Source organism: Cygnus atratus, chromosome 2 (genome assembly GCF_013377495.2).
Source record: "Cygnus atratus isolate AKBS03 ecotype Queensland, Australia chromosome 2, CAtr_DNAZoo_HiC_assembly, whole genome shotgun sequence".
In the NCBI taxonomy this organism is placed as follows: domain Eukaryota; kingdom Metazoa; phylum Chordata; class Aves; order Anseriformes; family Anatidae; genus Cygnus; species Cygnus atratus.
In genome coordinates, this window is record NC_066363.1 from 139,904,080 (window position 1) to 139,927,519 (window position 23,440).

Below are 23,440 nucleotides of genomic sequence, written 5' to 3' on the forward strand. Positions count from 1 at the left end.
ATGATGTACTTACCTTTGTTTAATAATAAAATATCAGAAGTCAGGCTATGCTTATTTACGCTTGATGTTTGGTTATAAGCTTAGGCTATTTTTTTATTGAGAAGAAAAGCATATTGAAAATTAATATACAAGAACATTAATCATAATTTTCAAATTTTATTTATTTATTTATTTATTTGCATTTCAATTGAAACTTAGGAACTAAAATATAGGGATGAAATGTTCACTATTTAGAACGTGAAACGTAGCTACTTTAAAACCAGAATACTTATACTTCATTAGGACCACTTAGCACTCTTTAAATTGGCTAAACCAATATTTTGTGTGGGAAAAATAACTTATTTTTTGGTGCAGATCTGGTAGGATGGATTTAAGCCTGGAGTTATTTTTATCATTGTTTTGGAACTCTTTTAAAACAGAAGCTGTGAATTAATACAGTGGCATAAACTTGCATATAATAATGTGATAAACTACTCCATAACTTTTCACTAGTCAGCCAATTCTTTAGAATACATTTTAACTTTTGTGACTTTTTATAACTCAAAACTTGTGCTTTGAGAGTTTGCAGACCTTGAGGATTTGAAACAAAATGCACAAAATATATTAGGTGCATCTTGATCTTTTTGTAAAAATCTAATTAAATCTGATTGCACAAGATAATAAGTGCTCTTTGGAAGACTGAATTCCTTTGACCATAGTAAAGTAAATAGGAATTTGGGGCCTTCAGCTTACTGACGTGATTACTTTGGCAAGTATCTGAATTTGAACTGTTATTTGTTCTATATGCGTGAGATGACATTTTGCAGCTATAATAAACTTGGAAAGCTTTTGATTGCATCTGAGCATCAGAAGATTGAGTGTCATTACTCAGTCGTTTTATAGACAAAAATATGGTATTTATCACAGTGAACTTTATTGTGTGTATGGTTATATTTGTATCCCTTTATTTAAAGAATGTTGTGAAAAATGCATAAGTGCCACTATTTATAAAATATTTTTATTTGTAATTGCAGGTTCTAGTTCATTTGAATCTCAGAAAATGGACCGGCCTTCTATTTCAGTGACTTCTCCTATGAGTCCTGGCATGTTAAGGGATGTTCCACAGTTCTTGTCTGGACAACTTTCAGTATGTAATCATTTCATTAATATTAATGTTGTGCTTTTTGCAGCATGTACAACTCTCAGTACAGAGTTCAAGCAACCTGTAACAAATTTCTTGTTAAATCAGCTAAATATTTTATTAATGCCATATATCTCAGTATAGGCAGGACTGTAGTTTCATAACAGTATTCCATTTTATCAGCTTTTGGAAATTTAAAATATGTTGAATTAGACGTAGATATGTATATTTATATAGTAAGCTAAACTGATATTGTCAAATTTTCAGAAAGACCAAATCTTGGCCTCCAGTTGTGTTTGTGCTGTTGAATGTATATACTTCGTCAACTGTAACACTTATGGTGGATTTTATCAACCATGTGCTTGGGCATTAATACTTCTTATTTTCTATGCACTAGCTTTCACATATACCTTTCCCCAGATATCCCATTGTTTACTAATGTTGTATTCTTTGTACCATTGTTATTCACTTTTGTTCTTCACTTTCATTGAGAACAAGGTTCATTATTTGAATGTCCTCTTTAAAAGAGTAAATTTTTTTTTGTACTGAACTGAAGGACTTAGTTTTTGTATGCATTTCTGTGGCATTTGCAACTCCAAAGTGTGATTTTTTTCAAAAGCGTTCAGCTGTGGCCTGGTACATGTTGAAAATGAGAGAAAACAGAATGGAAGCAGTGCAGAACCGATGTGAAACATGTTTGAAAATGTCACATTTATATTTCTTCTAAGTTGTTTATGTTAAGATAATGAGTGGGCTATAAAAGTATGCATAAAATCAAAGCAGACTGTTTCTGGTCTCCCACAAATGGTTTATGGTATTGATAGAGGAGAGGCAGAAACATTTTTCTGTCTGTTCAGCAGCCACGTTCGCTCCATTTTGCAATGCATGAGTTGTTATTTGTTTTGCTCATCAGACCAGCCATCTACAAGATATAATTTGAAATTTTCTGTAACTGTTGTTCTTAACTCCTTTGAAAGAGTCCATCCTTTGGATAAAGGGAAAACTAGAAATCTTGACTGTAGAGTGCAGAATGCTTTGACTGCATGAGATACAGTGGGAAGGGAACAGGAACATGAATTGTCAAAAAACACAGAATGAGGTTTCTAAAAACTAATAGAGTTTTACAAGACAGTGAAAAGTTGTTGGTAATTGAAATGGTGGTGTAGAAGTCTCTTTTGGCTAAATCTCTTAAAAGATTAGGCTGTAAAAAAAGTCAGATAACCAATCCACAGACAATGCAAAATAATGATCCAAGTAGGAACACAGAACTGACTTGCTCAGTTTCAGAAAGAAAATCCCCAGGAGTTTAGTATTAAGGTTTATTAGCAAAGTTAGTAAGTCTGTTGCTTTTGTGGTTTGATAGGATGTTGTAGTTTGAGATGTGTAAGAACAGTATCTGGAGATTTGGAGATATATTCTAATTTACTGAGAATAACAGAATTCACAGTGTTTTACAATTCAGAATGGCATATAAGTTCAGAGTTTAACTCGAGGAAGCATCATGCCTATTTACATTATTTTTGTTTGTTTGTTTCAAGATACGAATTCCTATATTAATTTTATAGTATTTCTTTCCATCTAAGGAGAGCAAATAATGCTAGAAGATGTTTAAAGAGCTTTCCTACATTTGTCCTCTTTCTAACTATATTATACATTGTATGCAATTGTATACAGTAATCCCAAACTGCACAATTTCCTTGTTTCCCTCAGAGAGCAGTTGATTTCTGAGAACCCACAGCTCCAGCTGGCTATCACTGAGGTCAGAAACGCTCAGTAACTCTCAAAAGTAATGTCCCACTGTCTCCACATAGACACCTGAAGTAGTATCATACCTCACCAGCTAAAGACAAGTTGGCAATAGCTATAGATTGTGTTGCTGTGCTAATGGCACAACCCAGCTCCTGCTGATGTTGGGAGGCTGGTGCTAAACCTTTTGTTTTGCAAGGAAGTGTGGCTCTCACAGTGTCTGAAGATGGTGTGGATAGATTGCAGCAGGGCACACAACAGGAATTTCCCCTAGAATAAAAGAGGGCTCATTGAAACTACAATACAGTTTTTGAAAAAGACAACTGTAAGAGAATTGGAGTGTTCTAAAGGAACAGTTTCTTTCCAAATGGTAAACACTTGTAGTTTCTTTTTGAACCGATATTTTAAGTTAGTTTTGAAAATCAAAATTTGTAACTTTTCAGATTAGGGGATTTCTGTGTTTTAAAGATGAAAATGTTTTTCTTCACTTTAAAAAAAAAATCTTTCTCATTTCATAACTTTAAATAGTTTCTGAACTTTGGAAAAGTTGACTAGTTTAATTTCGTACCTTTAGCAAAGGTTAAGCAATATGGAAACCTGAAATTGTGAAACAAAGTATCTCTCCAAGTTGCAAAAAATATTTTAGTTTGAACAGTACAAAATGGAAGAGCTTCAGTATTTTGGTTTTCCATATCTTTAATCAGCTCTTTTCTGCCACTTAAATTAAGTTGATCGAACACTCCGTTCCAAATAGCTGAGTAGATGGAAAAGGAAAAAAATACTTAATTTCTCATGTAATTGGCAATACGCTTTTTATGTTGAATGCTGAAGCAGGAGAATAACTGGTAGATGGCAACAGGCTGCTGTCTTTTGTGGAAATGGAGGGTCAGCCGAGTTCTGAGAGATGGTGGCTGACAGACAGGTGGGATGAGTCTGAGGGAAGGGACGATAGAGAAGACTTCAGAAGTGTCTTCTGTACTTTTGGACAATAGCACGTAGTCCTGATGGGCTGCTGCTAGGGCAGCTGTGTGTAACAGGCTGTGAAATAACTGAGTTGTGGGCAGAAGTGAAGGGACATACAGTTTGGCTGATATCTGAAATATTTGAAGAAATGCTTGGATATATGCATCCTTATTCAGACAGTAAGGCGGATCAGGCAGATCTGAAGTTTTTTTTTTTTTTTTTTTTTTTTCTTTAGTTAGTAGTGCTTTGAAATTTGTTGTGCCCAGAATGTACTAGGAAACATTCTTAATACCAGTACAATGGAAAGCATAGATTTTCTGCTCACTCTTTGAGGTATTTTGGCAATGTTGTGTACTATTTCAGTTTTTCTCATGTATACTTCAGCCTGTCTCAAATGTCTTTGTGTGGTCTAAAATATGTAGCAAGCTCAAAGTAAAATGTCTGTGTGTTCAGACATATTTTGGCACAATTATTGTGTTGGATTTTGCATTGTTTATCTGTATAGGTAGGTAGTGTTGAGTAGAGTTTTGGTTTGGTCTTAATGTCCTTGTATGCAAAAAACTGATGGAGTTCTTATCTGATTGTATTCCTTGACCAAGGCATTTATAATTCAGTACATAATTTACAGTCTTCAGTGACAGGCTTTTTGGAGAGACAGAGAAACTATAAACGCTTTTGAGGTGAATCAGCAGTTTTGTTACATAAAGGTTTCAAAATTACAGTATTTTAGGTACATATTTACATCAGAAGCTAAGTTTACATATTTATGCATTTCACTTGACAAAAATAAGAAATCCTAGAAACTACTTTAAAATGGAAGAGGATGTGTTTCTAGTGTTTGCTGGGTTGAATCTCATGTGTTTCAGGCTATGCTACAGTACTTGTTCAATCAGTTTAGTTGCCATGATGTGTCTCTACTATTCAGGAACACCTTTCTCTGCCTCTTCAGTTTTCCATGTTTTTCTTTGTCTTGGCATTAGTCTGCGTACGTCTTTTCTTCTGTTGAGGTTACAGTAACACTCCAGAGCTGGCTAATAGGATTTCCCATGAAGTAAACCATCTCACACAACTAGGAAATATTTTTTTTTCCATTAGTAATTATTCTACTCAAGTACATATTTTATTGAAACAAATTATGTGCAGCTGTGGTGAACTATTGTGTGTTATAATTTTACCAAGGTGTATGAATAATGTTATTTGTATTTTGTGCAGTTTATTTTATGATATTTTTGGTCCACATTGCTTTTTAAGGGGAGTATCTTTAACTTTTGTTGCACTTACTGTTTTATTATTATTTGCTTTGTCTGGGTCTCATTCCTGTTTTTATTTCTTTATTTATTTTCTCTCTTTTTTTTTTTTTTTCCCACTGATTTGTTTGTCTTTTAATATTGCTTTGAATAAGTCAATATTCTTGGTGTGTTGGTGCTCTTTGCTTCATTACTGCATTCTGGCTACTTCAGGTGCTGCATGAAAAGCATAACTTAGAAAGCTTTGGCTATAGCTAGGTTTAGAGACTGACAACATGGCTAGAAGAATGTGTAAATGCATACAGATATAAAATCACAGTACTTAATTTTTGTGCTAGTGAAAATTCTAACATAAGGGATTTTATTTATAAAATTAAGTATTTCATTGTACAGCTGAACCACAGAACTATTTCAGTAGATTTTCCATGCATATTCAATTTATAAATTAATAAAAACATAAGTATATAAATTATAGTTGAATTATCTGTAGCATATTAAAAGCAGCCATTGTACATTGTAAAGGACATAATATGTCAGCTTATGGGGGCAGGGGTTAAATATGAGAAATGCTCGCCTTTCCAATTTTCCTTTTCTTTTCCCCTTTCCCTTCTCTTTCTATCTCAAGGCAAGTAAATTGATGTTGCTCTAAAGCCCAAACCTGCAAAGTCCTAGGTATTGCACACAATATGCTTATAGCCCTCCGTTTCCAAGGCAGAATATGGCCAGTGAGGGTCTTTGGTGCAAGGTGGGATACATTCTGTCCCTTTTAGGATTGTGATATTCTGGAATCTCTCTATTTCCGTTGTGATACAGAGCAGAAGCAAGCTGAAGATCTGCTTTCGTTGTGCGTGAGTAGGTGATATTCTGGCACCCTTATTTGGGCTCTGAGGAACTGCCTATGCAGTGGGGGCAGCGTGCAGCTGCTGCACCTCGCCAAGCACGGGGGCACATCAGACAAAACCGTGATTCAGACTGTCAAATTGTCTTATATATCCTCGTACTTTGGTGTGAGAACAGATTACTTCACACATTTTATGGAACAGATTTCTCCAGCATCTGTGCATGGCAAGTAAGCAAGGAGGGTGGCAGAACCATCATCACTGCCTTATCTCCATATTCTGGGTACAGTCATTATGGAAAGGAATATTGAGCAGTAGCCTCTTTCCACCACTTTGAAATAGCCTGATAGTCTCAGGAAAACCTAGCAGGAGGGAAAGGAGGTTCAGCACTGTTGGATTGCTGTGGTTGTTGTGACCTACCCCAGCTCACCAGCTCTCTGAGGTACTGATGTGCTCCCGTTCCTGTCCATTCCTCACTCTCAGTACCCTGTCTGTGTCACGCCATTAACTATTGCCCTACGCCAAAGACAGAGAGTGCTTGGAGCTTGGAGCTAGAGCAGGAACTTGTGAGCTTGTCTGTACTGATGTAGTCTTCATGTAGCCACTGGGATCCACAAGGTTATATATGGTCTGAAGTGTTACATTGCACAGATGAGGGTCCGTGTGTGCTGTGCAGCTGCGTTTCTTAAATGTTCTAGGTCCCATTTCATGCCAGGGTCTTCTGCATATACCATATGTCATTTCCGTCATGATTGCTAGAGAATTGAAATACACTGATTGCAACTTCCACCCTATAAAGCTATTATGAGATAGCACTAACTTTCTGTTAATCATGTTAAACTATTTAGGAGGGCTTTTTTATAGAAATGCCACTTTAGTTGCAGAACAGGGAAAACCTTTTACTTGCTTTACTCTAGAAAGCATCCAAAGCTGTCGATGTGTGCTCTGTACTCGTTTCTGTCTGAATATGCATCTACAGTCTTCCTGAAAGAGATGTTCAAGCTCAATTTATATTTTTTACCCCACTTTTAAATCACACTTTGCTGACCTGCTCCTTTTGTTGATGTTGTTTCTAAATCTATTGTAAATATTACCTGTAGACCTGTAAAGTGAAATCCTTGCTCCTGGGGAATCAGTGGCAAAATTCCTGCTGACTTCCCTAAGGTCAGAATTTCAGTCACAGGGGTTTGATGTGATTTGGTAATAGATTTGCAGATTTAATTTATGCATTGCATTAAAATACTTTGTTTTAGATAAATATGTCCTTGGTGTAAAGCTGTGTTTAAAGTAATAGTTGTGTGTCTTTGTTTTTACTTTTGGTCTTTTAGTTTCCAGCGTGTTGTCCTTTTTGGTTTTGTTTTATTGCTTTTTCTTTAATTTTGCTTACCAGAGCCAAAGCCTTAGTAGAAGAACAACGCCTTTTGTTCCTAGGGTTCAGGTAAAGACTTCGTCTGCCTGACAGAAACTAAAGTTGTGTTTTTTCTTTTGTTTGTTATGGAAAATGCATAGTAGGAAAACGTTACGTTACAGTCCGTTTTCCCATATTTTTAGTGTGTTGCTTTAAGCCATATTAACAAGTTTCATGTCATCTTGTGAGCAGCTTGTAAAGTTCTGCATGGGGGTTAAAATACTAAATTACAATTTAAAGAGACAACTAGTTTTTGTTTTGCTGTTTGCACAGTATTAAACTCACACAGGTTTCAACAGTCATGATGGGTATGTATCCCACATACAAAATGTGTATACTGTTTAAGCAACAAATAATTTTATGCTGTTGATGTTTATATAAAGATTGATGTCTCTTTAAATCATTCATTATCATTACTTAACACATCCTTTTTTTGCATTTTCCAAATAATAGTAGCACCTTGAGTGGAAGACAGGCAAATAAATTTGTACCTTTGAAACAAATTTCTTGCGTGTGAAACTCGGTTCTTAGATTTTAAAGCACATCAAAATAACCAAAACTCTGTTAAGTAAAAAATGAACTCTTTCTTTGTGTTACTGAATTTATTTAGCCTTGATATTCTACTTAGGTACAAGTTGTTTGCCTTTTTTCATTAGGAAACTCCTAAGGTACTGTAGATTAACGCAAAAGTAGGTTTTTCTAATATGTTACAATGCTTATATTGCTTTGCTGCATGTTTTTCAGTTTTGTGTATTTAGAATATTATCTGCTTTTCTTACAAAATAGCTTTATGGAGATGTTAATCTTTTGTGTGGGAGCCGTATAAATGTTCCTCATGTTTGCTCAAGGAAAAATGTAAAGGACTGGATCTAAATGATGAGAATGAGATGATAAAATCTCATTTTGAAATGGAAAAAAAATCATATAAGTTTATAAAAAGAATTCTAAATAAGACTGCAGGAAGTGGTTTGGTTATGACTCAGATTTAATAAAGCACATTTTTTTCACGATATATTATTTCCCTAAAGTAACCCTTACAAATACATAAATATAAATTCAAAATAAAAAAATCAAAGAAGAATTCTGAGATTTAAAAACTAATGTCTTGACAGTTCTGTTTTGTTAATGTTACTATATGCTACTGACATAAACTGGCTTTCTATTAAAAATTTAAAATGTCCTTTATCATGATTGAGGAAGTTGGCTTCTGCTTGTGGTAATGAAACCGAAGAGGTTACAAAACCACTCACAAATCGTTAAGTAGTTTGTAGAGGTAAATGTTGTATATAACACAAGTAGCCTTTTAATATTTATATTCTTTTTACATATGTGCAAAATAAATTAAGAAATAATATGACAACTGAGTGTTCAATTTAAAAAGGAAACAAATGCCTGAAACTTGCATATTTCACGAAATATTGTAAAGTAGAAGTAACATGTAGTAGTCCTGCATTTAAATCCCATTATAAAAAGAAACAGACATAAAAACTGTCAGTTCTACTTAGACTAATATCTTCTAATGGGAAAAAACAAACAAACAAACATAACACACATAAAAACCACAGAACAAAATAATTTACGTTGACCAAATGATTCTGGTAGTAGTTTAAGAAAATAAAACAAGTTTAGTGCTTGATGGAGAATATCCAGCAAGAGGTGCAAGTGTATGAGGCTTACTCTCTCACCTCTGGTTAATGGGATTGCTTATGGTATTGGAGATTTGAAACGTCTTTAGCTCCAATTTTGTTTCTGCACAATGTCTGTGGAGTCAGTGTGGGCATCTCACCTAAGAGGTTTTTACAGAGCTCAGTCCTGGTCAAAGCCAAATGTGTTTATGAGAGGAGCTCCAAGGAGCTCCCAAGGGACTCGAACTTACAACCTTGGCAACATCTTTAAGATTAGGCTGAAACAAAAAGTCCCCCATCTGCCCATGTCTCGTAGGGACAGTAGGTAGTTGAAGATGGATTAATTTAATATGTGTTTACAATGCAGGTTGCAGGCAAGAACGGAAATTCTCCAGTGATCTATCTTTAAGCAAGCTGACTTGGGTATTAGAAGCAGTCCAGAAGCAGTGCAGGACTCTGGTTACTTTTTGGCATGAACAATTAGTTAGCACAGAGCTCTGAGCTGTTTGTGGATGCCAAGAGGTATGCATTACACTGTGGGCTGTGGTGTAGCTGTGTCTGTAGAATTCCCTACAAGAATGAGGATTTCCAAACATTTCTGTTTATGCCTATTTGTTTCACTGCTTTTAACAGGAAATGCACATCATTATTCTTGCTCTTATCTTCTCTACTTATTAGTCTGAAACTGATCCTGGTGATGCGTGTCCCAGATTCTGGCACAAGTTCTTCCTCCACACTTCTGTCCATGTCATTCAACTCATTTTCTCTCTCTTTTATCACTGGATGATTTAAAAAAATATCCTTCTTGTTTTATTGGAAAGAAAAATATGCAATTTCATTTTTCCCTACCATGCATCCTTATCCTGAACTTCTATGTATACAGCACTTGGAAGTGTGCATATTTATTACTTGAACTTTTAGAATCATTTTAACATACCAGCAGTTTTCTTACTTACAGAATGATGTTATGCAATATCTTCATAGAAGAACTGTTCTTAAATGTGTTTTCATGCAGTATCTCTTGTTCACTTTGCAGAGCCTCTGTTTGAGCCAGTTGCCATTAAACCAACATTTTTTCCCTAACTTCAAAAATTTCAGACATCCCTTTTGCTTTACTACAGAACATCAGTATGTTTGATCACGTATAAATATATACGCACACATCTATTTAGCGCTATTGAAATCAAAATGGAGCCACTAGAAAAGAGATTTGTGGTATATCTAGATCAGGGCAGCCTAAGTACCTCCATAATTTTCTGATGTTCAGATCCTAGAAGCTCTCCATTTAACAGCCTTTTCTTGCATTTGTTACATGTAAGACAGCAACCTGAAGACAGCAATGGTCATTTGATTTAGCAACTTTGAGTAGTCAGCAATTGGTAGAGGTAGATTAGAGAACAACCAAAGCTCACCTAAGTTACACTAGAGATTTTACCACCTCAGGACAATTTTTTCATCTACATAAGTTTAGTCCAAAATAATTGCATTTTTTTAAATAAATGCAGGACATTTTTTCTTCAAAACCAGATCCTGCTGGTATATCTCTTCTTTCAGAATAATGCATAAAGGAAAGAAAATATTTACACTAATAAACAGCTATGTAGGTTACATAAAAAATCATAACACAACAACATAAAATGGCTGGCCAGCTGTCTCACAAACCTAGTGATGTTTGAGCAGTCACTTGGCTGGGATGATCCTAATTGCATGATTACTTCTTTTCTAGAACGCTGAGCTTGTTCAGTAATCAGAATAAAAATGTTCCTAGTTAAGGCAAGTTCTAAAAGAAGAAGGGTGAAATCTAGTAAACTGGATTTTTGTGCTTAATTTATGGAGCTTAATTTATACTATCTTAAGGTGCCTTGTGGAAGAGCTTTGACTTACATGGTTGAAGGAAAACTGGGTACCTCAATACCTGCAGTGGGGGATCCAGCCCAAATAAAGGACACCTGGCCTCATTAACTTTATTTGAAACTTAGGCTACTCCAGAACTTTCAGTTCTTAGAATGCATCACCAGCAGTCACCTTTTATATACTGTTTTATGTGCAGGAGACTCATTCTAGAAATTGGACATCTGTGTTTTAGAGTGAAGAGATTGAACTTGTCTCTTACAGAGGTGCTTTTATCATCAAACTATTGCACATCCTTTTCTAGAGCATGAGGTCTTATCTGAAGCTGAGACACTGTGTGTCCAGGAGCACAAGTGCATGGTGATAGCAAAGAAAGCTTAATTTTAGTGTAGTGGTTCCAGACCTGCTAACTGGAATGTGTATTGATCTTGTATTGTACCCTATTGGATAAAAAACAGGAAGAATTCTGTGAAGCTGGGGCCAGACCTTCAGCCCTGTCCCCCTGCTGTGCTGCCCCTGATGAGTATCTTTGTCTGGCTGCAGAAGAGTTCTTGTTTATTCTGCTCTGCACATCAGGTATTCCTGCCTAGAAGCCCATCTCAAGGAGTTCGGCAAATACATCACTCTGTGGATGACAGACCATCTCACAATTTCAGGATTTATTGAGTTCAGATACCTGTTTGCCAGAATGTAGGTCATAACAGAAATCTAGTCAAGAATTAGGTGCACATCTGTCTAGGGAAGAAAAGTATGTGAGCATGCGCGTAGCTAATGAAGTTTCCAGAACATCAACACTAAGGAGGAAGATCTTTAGAAAGCCTTCAGATGGGATCTCTTTCTGACTAAATATATTTTAGTTGCTTAAATCCTAAATTACCTAGGTAGACAAAGTCCTATTCAAGATATTTCCTACAGGTGTTAGCCTCCACACTATCATCAGCCATCGTGATTTTATTGTGGCGCATTTTATGCGTTGTAATTTTGGCCTTCACTTTCCCCCATTTAGATCAGGATTGCACCTCTCGCAGTTTCTTAGAATTTTTTTGAGTTACCTCCTTTTAAATACGCATTTCCTACATCTATGAAAAACTGCTGGTGCAGGGGGGGCTTATAGATTCTGCTCCATTTGTCAGCTGCCTAAGTCTTTCAGTGGCAAGCATCACAACAGCTGTGCATTCTTGTGGATCTTTCTCCCTGTGGCTTGAATAATTCAATGTTCTTCACTTTGTGGTGGTAGGAATCTTTTCTGCATATTACTCAACAGAGCTATAAAGGAAAAAAAAAATCCTTATCAGCTTTCCTGTTATACGTATGGTATCCCATGTTTATTTCACTACCTAAGGTACGCATAATATTCTGTGAGGTGTAGTAGGATTGTTCTGTATTAATCTATTAAAATTGAGAATTTATCATCAAAATCTGAGAAAATCAGCTTCTTAGATTTTTCAGTGACTTTTCCAGACTTGTCAGTAACTGTCTAGATGTAATACACACCTCAGACTTCAATTCAAACTCTTTGTAGTACTTCAGATCGGGCTCTGAAGTCTCAGGCCAGGCTCCCAGGGATTGAAGAACATGCAATCTGTAAATACTTTCTGAATGTTTTAAGTGATCCACCCTCCAATACAGAAGACCTCACGGAAAGAGGAAAGGATGGAAACCTGTCCTCTCTTAGATGACCTTTCTCTCCTTGGGAGTAGAAAAGACAGACTACTTGTAGGAAAATACCATCCATCTGGATATTGTGTCATAAAATAAATTCATAGGAGAGACAGAATTAGCTCAGTCCTATTCCCAAACCAATTTTCCATGTTCAGTGTGCTATTCTAACTCCTCATTTCTCATTTTCCTTTACAAGTTCCTGTCCTGACTTTGTGTCAGGTTTTCCTTCATCACAGTCTATCTGTGCCATGTATTCTGTGCCAGTTATGGACTGGCTGGTTCTTTTGTCACCTCATTCCATTCCTCTCACCCAGTCTGGTTTTGCCCCTCTTTTTCTGACATTAGTGGCTCTGTTATTCTTGTGCTTCACCAAGAAACATCCAGTATACTTAACTTTCCCAGTCGTTCTAAAGCAGATTCTAATTTATCCTCTCTTCCTTCTTCTAACCTCATGAGAATGGAATCCCATCCTCCTCTCCATGGGGCTCTTCATCCATTCTCTCACTCCCAGTTTCTTCTCTTCTCTTTGCATTCAAATCAAATGACTTCTTGGGTTACAAGAGCCTGTGCTGTGTATTGGGTGTTAGCAATATGAACGCAGGAGAAAGAAGCTTTTGGTTGAAATTCTGCCTTCTGATCTGGCCAGTAACAAGCCAAAATAGAGGGAATCACAGGGACATTATGACCGTTATCTACAGGTTTTTCCAAATTTTGTCAGAGTATTATTAACAGAAGATCAGAAGCTATGTGTCAATGCAAATTTTGAGTTCCTAGGGCAAAACACAAATTTCATAAAGAAATTGTGTCAGATGATTTAACGTTACCCTTAGGCTCATTCTCCAAACCATTTTGGCCAAAGTCTTCTTGCAAAAGTTCAGTCAAAAAACTATGGGAAAGAAGTATTTAGCCTGAATGAGAATGAATAATTCTGGTTATATTTTGGGTACGCAGGTGTGGATTATCTTAACTTCACTATGTTTGTGATACTGTCTGGATCACAAATGCATTGCATTCTGCTTAATTGAGGATATTTTTTCTCCTAAATAAGTAGATGACAAAATTGTCTTCAGTGCAGCTCTGCTTCCTCAAAGCTTCTCTTTGGGTTCATATTGTTGGTGAAAAGCTTTCTATTTGTTATCTGTAGTTGGATGAAGATAACTAGTAGTCCAGATAATTCTCAGTGTAGAGAAACACTGACAAATCCCCTCACTATGCAGGAATGGAGGAACAGCATCTAGAGCTCTGTTGAATGAAACTCATTAGGGATAATTTATCTCACACAGTTTTCTGCTTCAAGAGTCACAGAGCCCTTTAACTGTCTGTACCAGAAACCTACAAAGAAACCTACAAACCCAGTAGCAGGGCCAATATCATGATAATAGAGGATAGGTATCCCCCATCCTCTAATATCCAAATACTTCTGGTTGGCAGTTATAGGGTTTTAAGATTTTAATGGAGTAGGAAGTACCCTCCTACCACTGAATGCATCGGTGTGTGTTAGTGTCATCTCACTTACTGCAGTAAGTAGGCCCAGCAGAAAGCTAAACCTGCCTGATATTGGTTGGTCTGGAGACCCGAGAATTGTATCAAGACCTTTCGTGAAGTGACTGAAGTGCTGAAGATGAGGAGCTATGACAGCAGATGGAGACCCCGTCTCTGAAATGATGTGAGATGGGCTCCACAGAAAGTACACCTACCCCTGGTGATGTTTACCTCAGCTGGGGTGTAGCATTCGTGCCTAAAGGTGCACAGCTTTGTTAAGTGTGGAGCAAGGCATTACCTTCACCAATTCCTGTAAGTTCAGGGAGGGACGGTGTTTCCTTTGTACATCCTAGTTTGTCCTCTCTCTCAAGCAAGTTGCCCCCGAAGAGGGCCTCCTCTGTCAGTTGTACTTAACGATATCATGGTGTAATGATATCACCATGTAATGACTCCCATGTTATTTGAAAAGCTTTGTTTTGTCCTACCTGCCCCATTGCCCCCTGCCACAGTTAGTGTTCTAAAGTAGGTGTATCATCTCCTTGAATACTGTACTTGCAGCTATACTATTCAAACTGGAATAGCTAAATCGCAGCATTTAATGAATGTAGTAAAAATATTTGCTAGGCCAAGTCTAAGACCAATTAATAATAATTTATCCAGATGAGTAATGGTAGTTTTTGCCTTGTTGTTGCTGGGTAGGACTGGGAAGACAGTTGTTCTATTGAAACTCCCTCTCAGGATTTCTGGAGGGCTTACTTGATTTTAGCATGAGCCTCCACATCTTGAAAAACATTTAGAGATTTTAAATATTTATGGTCTTATTCCATAGTCTTTCCAGCACAACAGGACATGAAACATTCATTCATTCATTGTGCATAAACTACGTAGAAATGTATACATATGAATACCATACATCAGTAATGCAAGTAATACAATACCACTGCCAAGAGACAATAATCCTAACCTTAGCACCATGTGAAAAACAATTAGTATGAAATAATGTACTTATGGTACAGGGTTTTAAAAATGAGTAACTCCTGGTACTTGCTGAAGCTATTACAGTTTTAATTTGTTTTTATGCTTTATTACAAATACAGAGTAGAACACAATATTTTGTGTTTAAGTAACTGATATAAATAGAAGCTAATGAGCAAAATTAATTTTAAAGTTTAATATGGTGCTTTGTTGTAGAAATGAATTCACTAATTAATATTTTCTCATTACAGATAAAACTATGGTATGACAAGGTTGGTCATCAGTTAATAGTGACAATATTGGGAGCAAAGGATCTTCCTTCAAGGGAAGATGGGAGGCCAAGGAATCCTTATGTTAAAATTTACTTTCTTCCAGACAGAAGGTAGGGTGAACAGAAAAACAAGGAATGTTTGAGTAAGAATTAGTCTGATACTTAGATGGCATGCACAGCTGAGCTTACTGGTCATACACTTATGGAAAAATTCTGCAATTTGAAGTTTCTTAATTGAATGTTCTGTGTAATAGTGGTTTGTCTTTGGACGCTGAACACTAACTCACTTTCACTGTGTATTTTATTAAATACTGAATAGAAAACAAAAGGTAAACGTATGTCATTGCATGAGGAACTGTTATTTGCAAAGCATGTTGTTAGTGTTTTATAATGCCCTTATTTTCTATGACAGTTATTCCTGTATAGCGCAAAGATAAATGCTGCAAAGGTAGGTTCACAGATTTCTGGACTGATCAGCCCAGCTGCTTGGTGTGTCCCACACTTAAGCAGGAGAAGTTTTGACATCCAAAACCCAACAGATTTCATATCACGCTAGTGAATTAAAGCTGAAGGAGACTTAAACTGGGCAAGTTACTGAGAATTCCCAGATGCAACTTGAAGACTTTTCCCAAAGCAAAGGATTGATATTAATCTGGGATAGCGTATTACATATGTATTTAAAAAAAATGAAACTGTGATAAGGCTCCGTATTCCTGAATATCTCCTTCATTTTTTTGTCCATGATTTTCTGGCACTTCCACGTTAGTAGTGGGAATAACAACAAAGAGCTGATTTTTGTTATTGATATTTATTCAGATCATGTCAGTAAGGGAAAATGTTGATTTTATAGTGTATCAATAAAATAATTTGAAGATTTAACCTGACTCAGTATATTAAAGATTAACCAGTAGATTGCTGAATCTGTAGATGTAACCTCCTGGTTTGTTTTTACATCCTTTGCTTTTTATAATATCTAAACTGGGAAGATGCTAACTATCTCCAGTGCCAATTGACTTCAGCAGAAATTAAAGCTATTGAGTATTTTGAAAGACACTGCTTTTACACTTTCATTGTATGCCATATGAAAACAGGAGAATCTTCTGTGACTGCATAAATTTCTGTGTAATTTATAAAAAGGTTTTGGATAAGTAGTCCTGGATTGAACAACATTTGGACTGATGGACTAGATTCTTAGTTTATTCAAATTGCTGTAGTGTGCATGGAGATGCTAAGGCTATGCTAAACTGAGTATCAGGTGTGCTTAAATTATCTTACCTGCTTTTTGAACATTAATGAAACTACCAAAAATGTCTTTGTAATACTTCACTGTAAACTGTACTAGCTAAAAATACATATGAGAAAGATAGTTAATTAAATAATGTGGGTGTGCAGTTACTGAAAGTTACGTAACGTGAAATTTATTATTTTATAATAATTCATGTTTCACAAGAATTATTTCATCTTCTTCCTATTTATGTGAAGTATTCAGAACTTTAATTATTCCTTGTGTTTTCTACCACATACATAAGAATAAGCATGCTGTCTTTTTGAATTAGGTTGGTGGTTTTTTTTGTTTGTTTGTTTGTTTTTCTCCTGGCAGTAAAATTCATTTTCCTTTGCTTAGATGTAAAAGCTAAGTAAGCAAAATATATTTCGTGTGTAAGAGAAGGAAACGTGCTAGAGGTAAAATATGCTTAAATAAGTCAAGCATTTAATTAGATGAAGATACAGAACTCTCTTTGATTAAACAAATTTGATTGGAAAAGCTTGTCCAGTATAACTTATTTTAGTTCTCAAGGGTAAACAAATTTTAGTGTAATAGAAATAATTGCATTATTTGCTTTAACAACGTGTCTAAAAATATTATTTCTTAGTTAATACATTGACCCAGTTTCTAAGTAATAGTTGAGAAATGCAGTAACTATATTACAGTTGCAAGTACTTCCAAACTTCATTGCCATATTAAAAAATCTACATAAATTAATACCACAGCTGCATTATGCAGCTATCAGCAGGTTTAAAATTAAGCATTGTTCTGAGAACTCTTCTCGGTATTCTCAACAGAATGAGCGTGGGTGTTTTCCAGTGAAACTCATTTCCGTCAGAAAATATTAATTCTTTCAAGCAGAAATGTTCTGAGAAACACTTTGCTTTCAACAACACCCATGAGCCCGAGCCAGGACTCTCCTGGTGGCCTTATATGAGGCTCCAAAGAGGCCCACCTCGCAGTGGAGATCTGCCTTCAACCTGGGGACCCAAAGGATTTGGAGAGCTGTTTTGAGAACACTATTCCTGCCACTGTTGTTGGAAGAATTAATGTAACTCATTTTCAGGGCTTCTGTTTTCTTAGCTGTGCAGCCCTTAGTCAGGAGCACCCTGTGCAGAAAGGCTCCGCGCTGCCAACAGCTCCCCATGTATGGGGCCAGCTGCTGCCTCCTGCTCTGCACCTTTGGGGCCAGCTGATGTAGGACTAGAAATTTTGAGTGAACCGGCTGGCTCAATTATCTGAAATGCGTTTTTTTTGCTGTGCCCAATGTTGTCTGCATACGTGTGCTCATGGGAATTCCATCTACAGAAGTATATCGCTTTATAAAAACTCCATGTTTGCTGCTTGCAAAACAAACTTATTAAAATATTTTTGGCTTTCAGGGAATTTTTTAAAATTGGAATTGGCATGGGAACTGGGAATTCAGGTGACTTTAGGTTTTAATATCAAGTTATGAACTATGCTGAACTTAAAATTTGTCGTTAATGATAAAACAGACATACATTATCATACTACTTCCAAAATACTACACAATCTGGTTTGATATTTACTGCTTTCCACAGTATGCTTATTACAGCTTAATGGTCTGTCAAACTTTTAAAGTATTTGATTGTTTTTTGCAGTGATAAAAATAAAAGAAGAACAAAAACAGTAAAGAAAACATTGGAACCTAAGTGGAACCAGACATTTATTTATTCTCCAGTTCATCGGAGAGAATTTAGAGAACGAATGTTAGAAATTACTCTTTGGGACCAAGCACGAGTTCGAGAGGAAGAAAGTGAATTTTTAGGAGAGGTATACAATTACTGTTAGTTGTTACAGGAATAAATTTGTTCACACATCCAAGATACAATGTTTTTCAATAAAATAACTAAATGTAGCAAAGCAAAACTGGTTTAAATTGTTGTGTTTGTCCTTATTTCATTTAGTAGTATTTGGCACATAGTATTGATACAAGATTCTTTCTGTATTTGTTCTGTTTTAATAGCAGGATGCACATGGTTTCTCAAATTCTTTGAGAACAGTTTAATAAAATCCATATTATCTATAGTTTTATTTTACCAGAATATTGGAATGTTGCTGACTAACTTGCTACAAAATACTTGAATGCTGTTAAGGTTGTCATAAGGTAATAAAGGTCTCGTGAAAGATTTTGTTATATTTGGTTATATAAAGGCACAGGAACAGCTTTCGTATTAAATGCAGAATTTTTAAAATGCAGAAAATTTTTAAAATGCAGAAAATTTTTAAAATGCAGAAACCTTTAAAAGACAAACTCCTTAACTTATAAGGCAAACCCCCTAACAGTAACAGATTAATAGAATAAAATTTATGAACACACTGATTTTAAAAAGTTGTTATATAATGCTTTCCTACTTTTAATCATTTTTTCTATTTTAGATTCTTATTGAGTTAGAGACAGCGTTACTAGATGATGAACCTCACTGGTACAAACTTCAAACACATGATGTCTCTTCATTGCCACTTCCCCATCCCTCACCATATTTGCCACGCAGACAACTCCATGGCGAGAGTCCCACACGGAGGTTACAAAGTAGGTTGTTAGTTTTATATGTGGTGCATGGTTCTATTGAATTAATATGTATGTATTAATATAAGTATGTTAAGTTCTTGTAGATGGGAAGCTGACAGAATTCATGTGTTCATTTCTAGCTATTCTGAATTTTAGGTCATTTAAGGTTAGTGATGAGAGTCTAATGTGTTACAAATAGTAATACTGAACACTGTACAATACATAATTTTTTTTCTTATGAGACTACCTGGTCCAGATCCTGAGCTTGAGCAAGTTATCATGGTCTTCTGCAGCGTGCTGTTTTTATCTGGAAGCCCCATCTCCCCTATTACATTTATCATTTCATTTTTTAATCAAAAGAGAAAGTGCAGTAACTTTCTCTTTAGCTCATGCTTTTTAAAGATAAAGTGACCTGTATATAACATAATATGTAACTAAAGTGATACCATGGCCTAGTGCCTTGTTTTGATATTATGCTATGTGGTTACGTTCACAAATGGAATGTGTCTTCGAATTCTCTTTTGTAGAGTTCGGTATAGTCAGAATAGTTTGATGTTACCAGTAGTTATTCTGAAAATAGTATACATGCAATAGATACATAAGAATAAAACAGTATATTCTGAAACTCTGTTTCTTTAATGCTTCATTGTTTTTTAAGTTTAACTGCTCACTACTCTCAGTCCTTCAAAGTTTTCCTTCAGGGAATGAACTTTCTATAGTATCAGTTGACACTGAAAAATCTTTTATTATATAAAAAAAAGAGAACTATTTCTAAGAATTCCTTGAATTTTGTATGGTCATTGTATGTGAGTGTATATGTGTGTGTATATATATGTATATATTAACACACACAGACTCGCAGAAGCTTATGCCTTTGTAGGCACACAAATAAGCTTGCATGTCGTGTCTCCTCTACTAATCAATTCCTTGTATTAATAGTAGTTGGTAGTTTTTGTGTCTGTGCACTAGATGTTGAGACGGATTAAAATGCTCCATATCATAATATTCTGAGATAGATGCATTAACTGAGAGTTGAAATGAGTAGCCTTCAAGCTGTAGGATTATACTTATACACGAAAAAATGCTAGTTAACAGGTAAAGAGCTCTTTTTCAATTCACTCCTCTTCAGTCTCCTCAGGGACCATTAATGTTAGTAAAGCTTTTAAACTATTTTTCTTCTCTATTTTCTGCCATCTTGTAACGCTTAATTTTAGAAAGTTAAATCTTTCATGTAAAAGTACTTTTAAAGACCGATTGGACATTTCAGTATCTGTATGTGAAATTTGTGAAAAAATATTCAAAAAATATTCCATCTTGCAAATAAACCCTGTTTATTAATTTCCATCCGTGCATTAAATAACTGCCATGAAGAATGAATAAAAAGGAACTGCTTTATTTTGGAAATGATTTGTAGTGATACTTGATTAGAGATCTGTTTAACGATACTGATACAAAATTTGGTAGTCAGAAGTTTTTAATACTTTCTTGTGATTAACATAACAATCTTACATGCCTTTCTGGAAATGCAGAGGGAAGGGAAGGACTTACCAAAACTTCTGGTTTGCTGAAACAGTAAGATCTGATGTAGAAATTCTGCTTTGCAGTGAAGGATTGTTCTCAGAGCAGTAGTTGAACACCTTACGGTGTTCTACAAACTTTAGCCAAAAAATTAGTATAAGATATTCACTGTGATTGCTGGAGAATTCTCATGTCCCTCTGATGCATTATGATATGTTCATGCCTACTGAGTGGGGATTCTATCAGGAAGAATTTTCTCTAGTGTCCTGGGAATATATTCACTTCTTGAATCCTAGTGTGTCATATTATCATTCTCAATTTAAAAAGATAATTTTACATGTACAAGTATAGAGAACAAGGTCTCTTGACATTAAAATCCCTCCTTGTTTGGGACTGGAAAGGAATCCAAACAAAAACTTTAGACCCAGTCAGAGATCTGCAGTTGTAGCAAAATCCATATAGCAAAACATGCAAGTTTTTGTGAATTGGTTTCACACCTCTGAAACGTTTGTCCATTGCCTGGTGTCCAGAGAGGTGTTGGAATATCCCTCTGGAGATATCCAGGACAAGGCTGTAAGCAAAGCAGTGTAAGCTGGTCAGGTTTGAAAGAGGTATTGCAGCAGATGATCTCTAAATAGTCCCTCCCAACCTAAACTGGGGACTGATGAAGGGCAGACAGCACATCTTATGACTTATAACTCTAATATATTAATAACAACATACAGAAGTCTGCTTGTTTTACTGTTTTTTGGAGGTTTCAAAAGAATATTAAGCTAAACTTAAGATCTCTGTGTTTCTTCTGTCTGAAGCTCTTTTTAGGTCCTTCATTAATCTTGTATAAGATGTTATCAGATTTTTCCAGTGGCAGATTTTGACAGTGTGCAAAAAAAATAATAATCCAGAATGAAGACAGGGAATGTCTAGCAAGTGTGCTTGTCTTATTCAAAGCACTTTTTAGAGCACTTAATGTGCTCTTACGCTGTAAGCTGATTTCAGTTTCTGGGGCTGCAAAAGCTGTCTTCAGCTTCAAGAGCAGTTCAGTCCTCCCACCTTTTGTTCACTTCTGTGATGCTTCTACATATAGAATTAGTGAGTACAATATGAAGTACTTTATTGTAGTCCCCAAAATTTGTTATTGTGAGAAATACCAAGAGATTTGGAATTATAAGGTTGTTTGTCATTTGTATAAATACAGATCTACACATCTAAGCTTTCTTCATTATTGACAAGCTACTATAAATGCATATATTTGAAGATGATACTTAGATGTTATTCTCTGAAGGTAGTTTAAAAGAACCACCTACACTTACCACTTACTGCTATTCCCTTTTTAATATCACTGAATCTCAGCATTCCTGAAGACAAGCAAGTTGTCAGCCCTGAAGACTGAGCTCCCATATTTACAGATAGCCAGTAGCACAGTGTGAGCTTCCCACAGAGCCCCATATGCCATTTTTTTCGGAACCAGCTTTCAAAGAGACACTGGAGCTTAGTTTCTACATCTGTTTATCTCTCAGGATCTTTGAGTGGGCATTATGTTGTGGTACAGAGTGATCAAAGCCAGCTGTCCACGTTCTCTTTCCCAGTCCTGTGGCCCATACAATCCATTAACCTCCTAGTGATGAATGATCATTTCCATGCATTTTCCTTAGGATGAAAGAAAAAAAATATATTTAGAAATACTTAAAGAAAGCACAGAAAAAAAGAAAATACTTAGAAATTGAAACTAATATAGCACATAGGATTATGACTTACTAGGTCTTTCAGCTAATAATATATTAGATTTTCATAAACTGGCTGGCTTTTATCCAATGAGTATATGTTAAATTTTTCTTAATGAAAGAATGAGCTTTTTCATTTATCATGCTGGACTTCTGAACTGAACTTTTAAAATGTCTTTATTTTCTCTAACATTTGACATAATATCTGCCGTACATTAAGAAGTCCAGACAGCATTAACTAGGGTCATAGGCCAACTGAAATTATATTGCCTCTGAAAAGAGACTGTAAACAGAAAAGAAAAAAAAAATCAAAAAGATTCAAGAATTCCTGTAGTTGGTTAGGCCACAGTATTTATTTTTCTTTCTCACATTACGTAAGACTCAGTAAATTGCATGGTTCTATGTTTCTACAGATAACATTGACATTTGATGTGGTTTGGATACTGCATTGATAGTTGTTGAGTGGGATCAATGAGATAGCAGCAGGGTTTTTGCCATGGGATTGCAAATTAAGAGGAATTACTTCCTCTCCGTGTAGCCCAGAATACAGAGACAGCAAATAGCAAATTGAATCTGAAACAGTCTTATTCAGTCTATCACAGTTATGTCCATGTTAAGTGTGCATTTGTGCAATGTGGTCTGATACTGTTTAATAGATAAAGAATATAGGGTTATTGTGTATTTTGGAGAAAAAACAATTTGTTGCTGTTGTTGTTCCATATTAACTCTGAATTTGTTTTAGAGGCAGATTTCTTCACTTTGTTTTACTTCAAGAATTTTAAGAGTTTCCCTGTCACTAGTTTTCTGTGTCAGATTTTTGCAGCTTTAAAAACAAACTCGATGAATTATTGGTCTGCAGACCACAGAGTGTGGGTGGACAATACTTATAACAGCTAAATGCCAAAAGAAGGGAAGAAATGTGGGAAAAAAACACAACAGTAAAAACAAACATCTTTTGGTCTGTAGTTACAGCATAGGTTTGTACAGCAATTAATTGCTATGAGAGTGCATAATATGGTTTGAAAAAGAAGTTTTATATTTTGAGCATCCTCAGTAATGGAAAATTCATGTAGTGAATCTAAGTGAGGTAAACTGCTGAAAACAAAGTCTGAGAGGTTTCAGAAATGGCAGTGTTTGGAAATCAATATCTGGATGTCCAAAATTGTTGATCAAATGATATTTTGTCCAGAACTAAATACCAGAAAATCAGTC

The 23,440-nt window shown here is 35.6% G+C and overlaps 1 protein-coding gene across 38 annotated transcripts in view; it reads left to right on the forward strand.

Moving 5' to 3' along the window:
• RIMS2 (regulating synaptic membrane exocytosis 2) overlaps positions 1-23,440 on the forward strand; it is a 459,423-nt gene that overhangs the window by 250,204 nt on the left and 185,779 nt on the right. For 31 of the 38 annotated variants that reach the window (XM_050709066.1, XM_035546281.2, XM_050709068.1 and 28 more), the window contains 4 exons: positions 1,014-1,126; positions 15,170-15,300; positions 18,079-18,250; positions 18,857-19,010. In XM_050709066.1, coding sequence (XP_050565023.1) covers positions 1,014-1,126; positions 15,170-15,300; positions 18,079-18,250; positions 18,857-19,010 — 570 coding nt within the window. Of the gene's footprint in view, positions 1-1,013; positions 1,127-7,305; positions 7,354-15,169; positions 15,301-18,078; positions 18,251-18,856; positions 19,011-23,440 lie in introns of all 38 variants that reach the window. The other 7 variants (XM_050709065.1, XM_050709067.1, XM_035546274.2 and 4 more) reach the window with 1 other exon arrangement.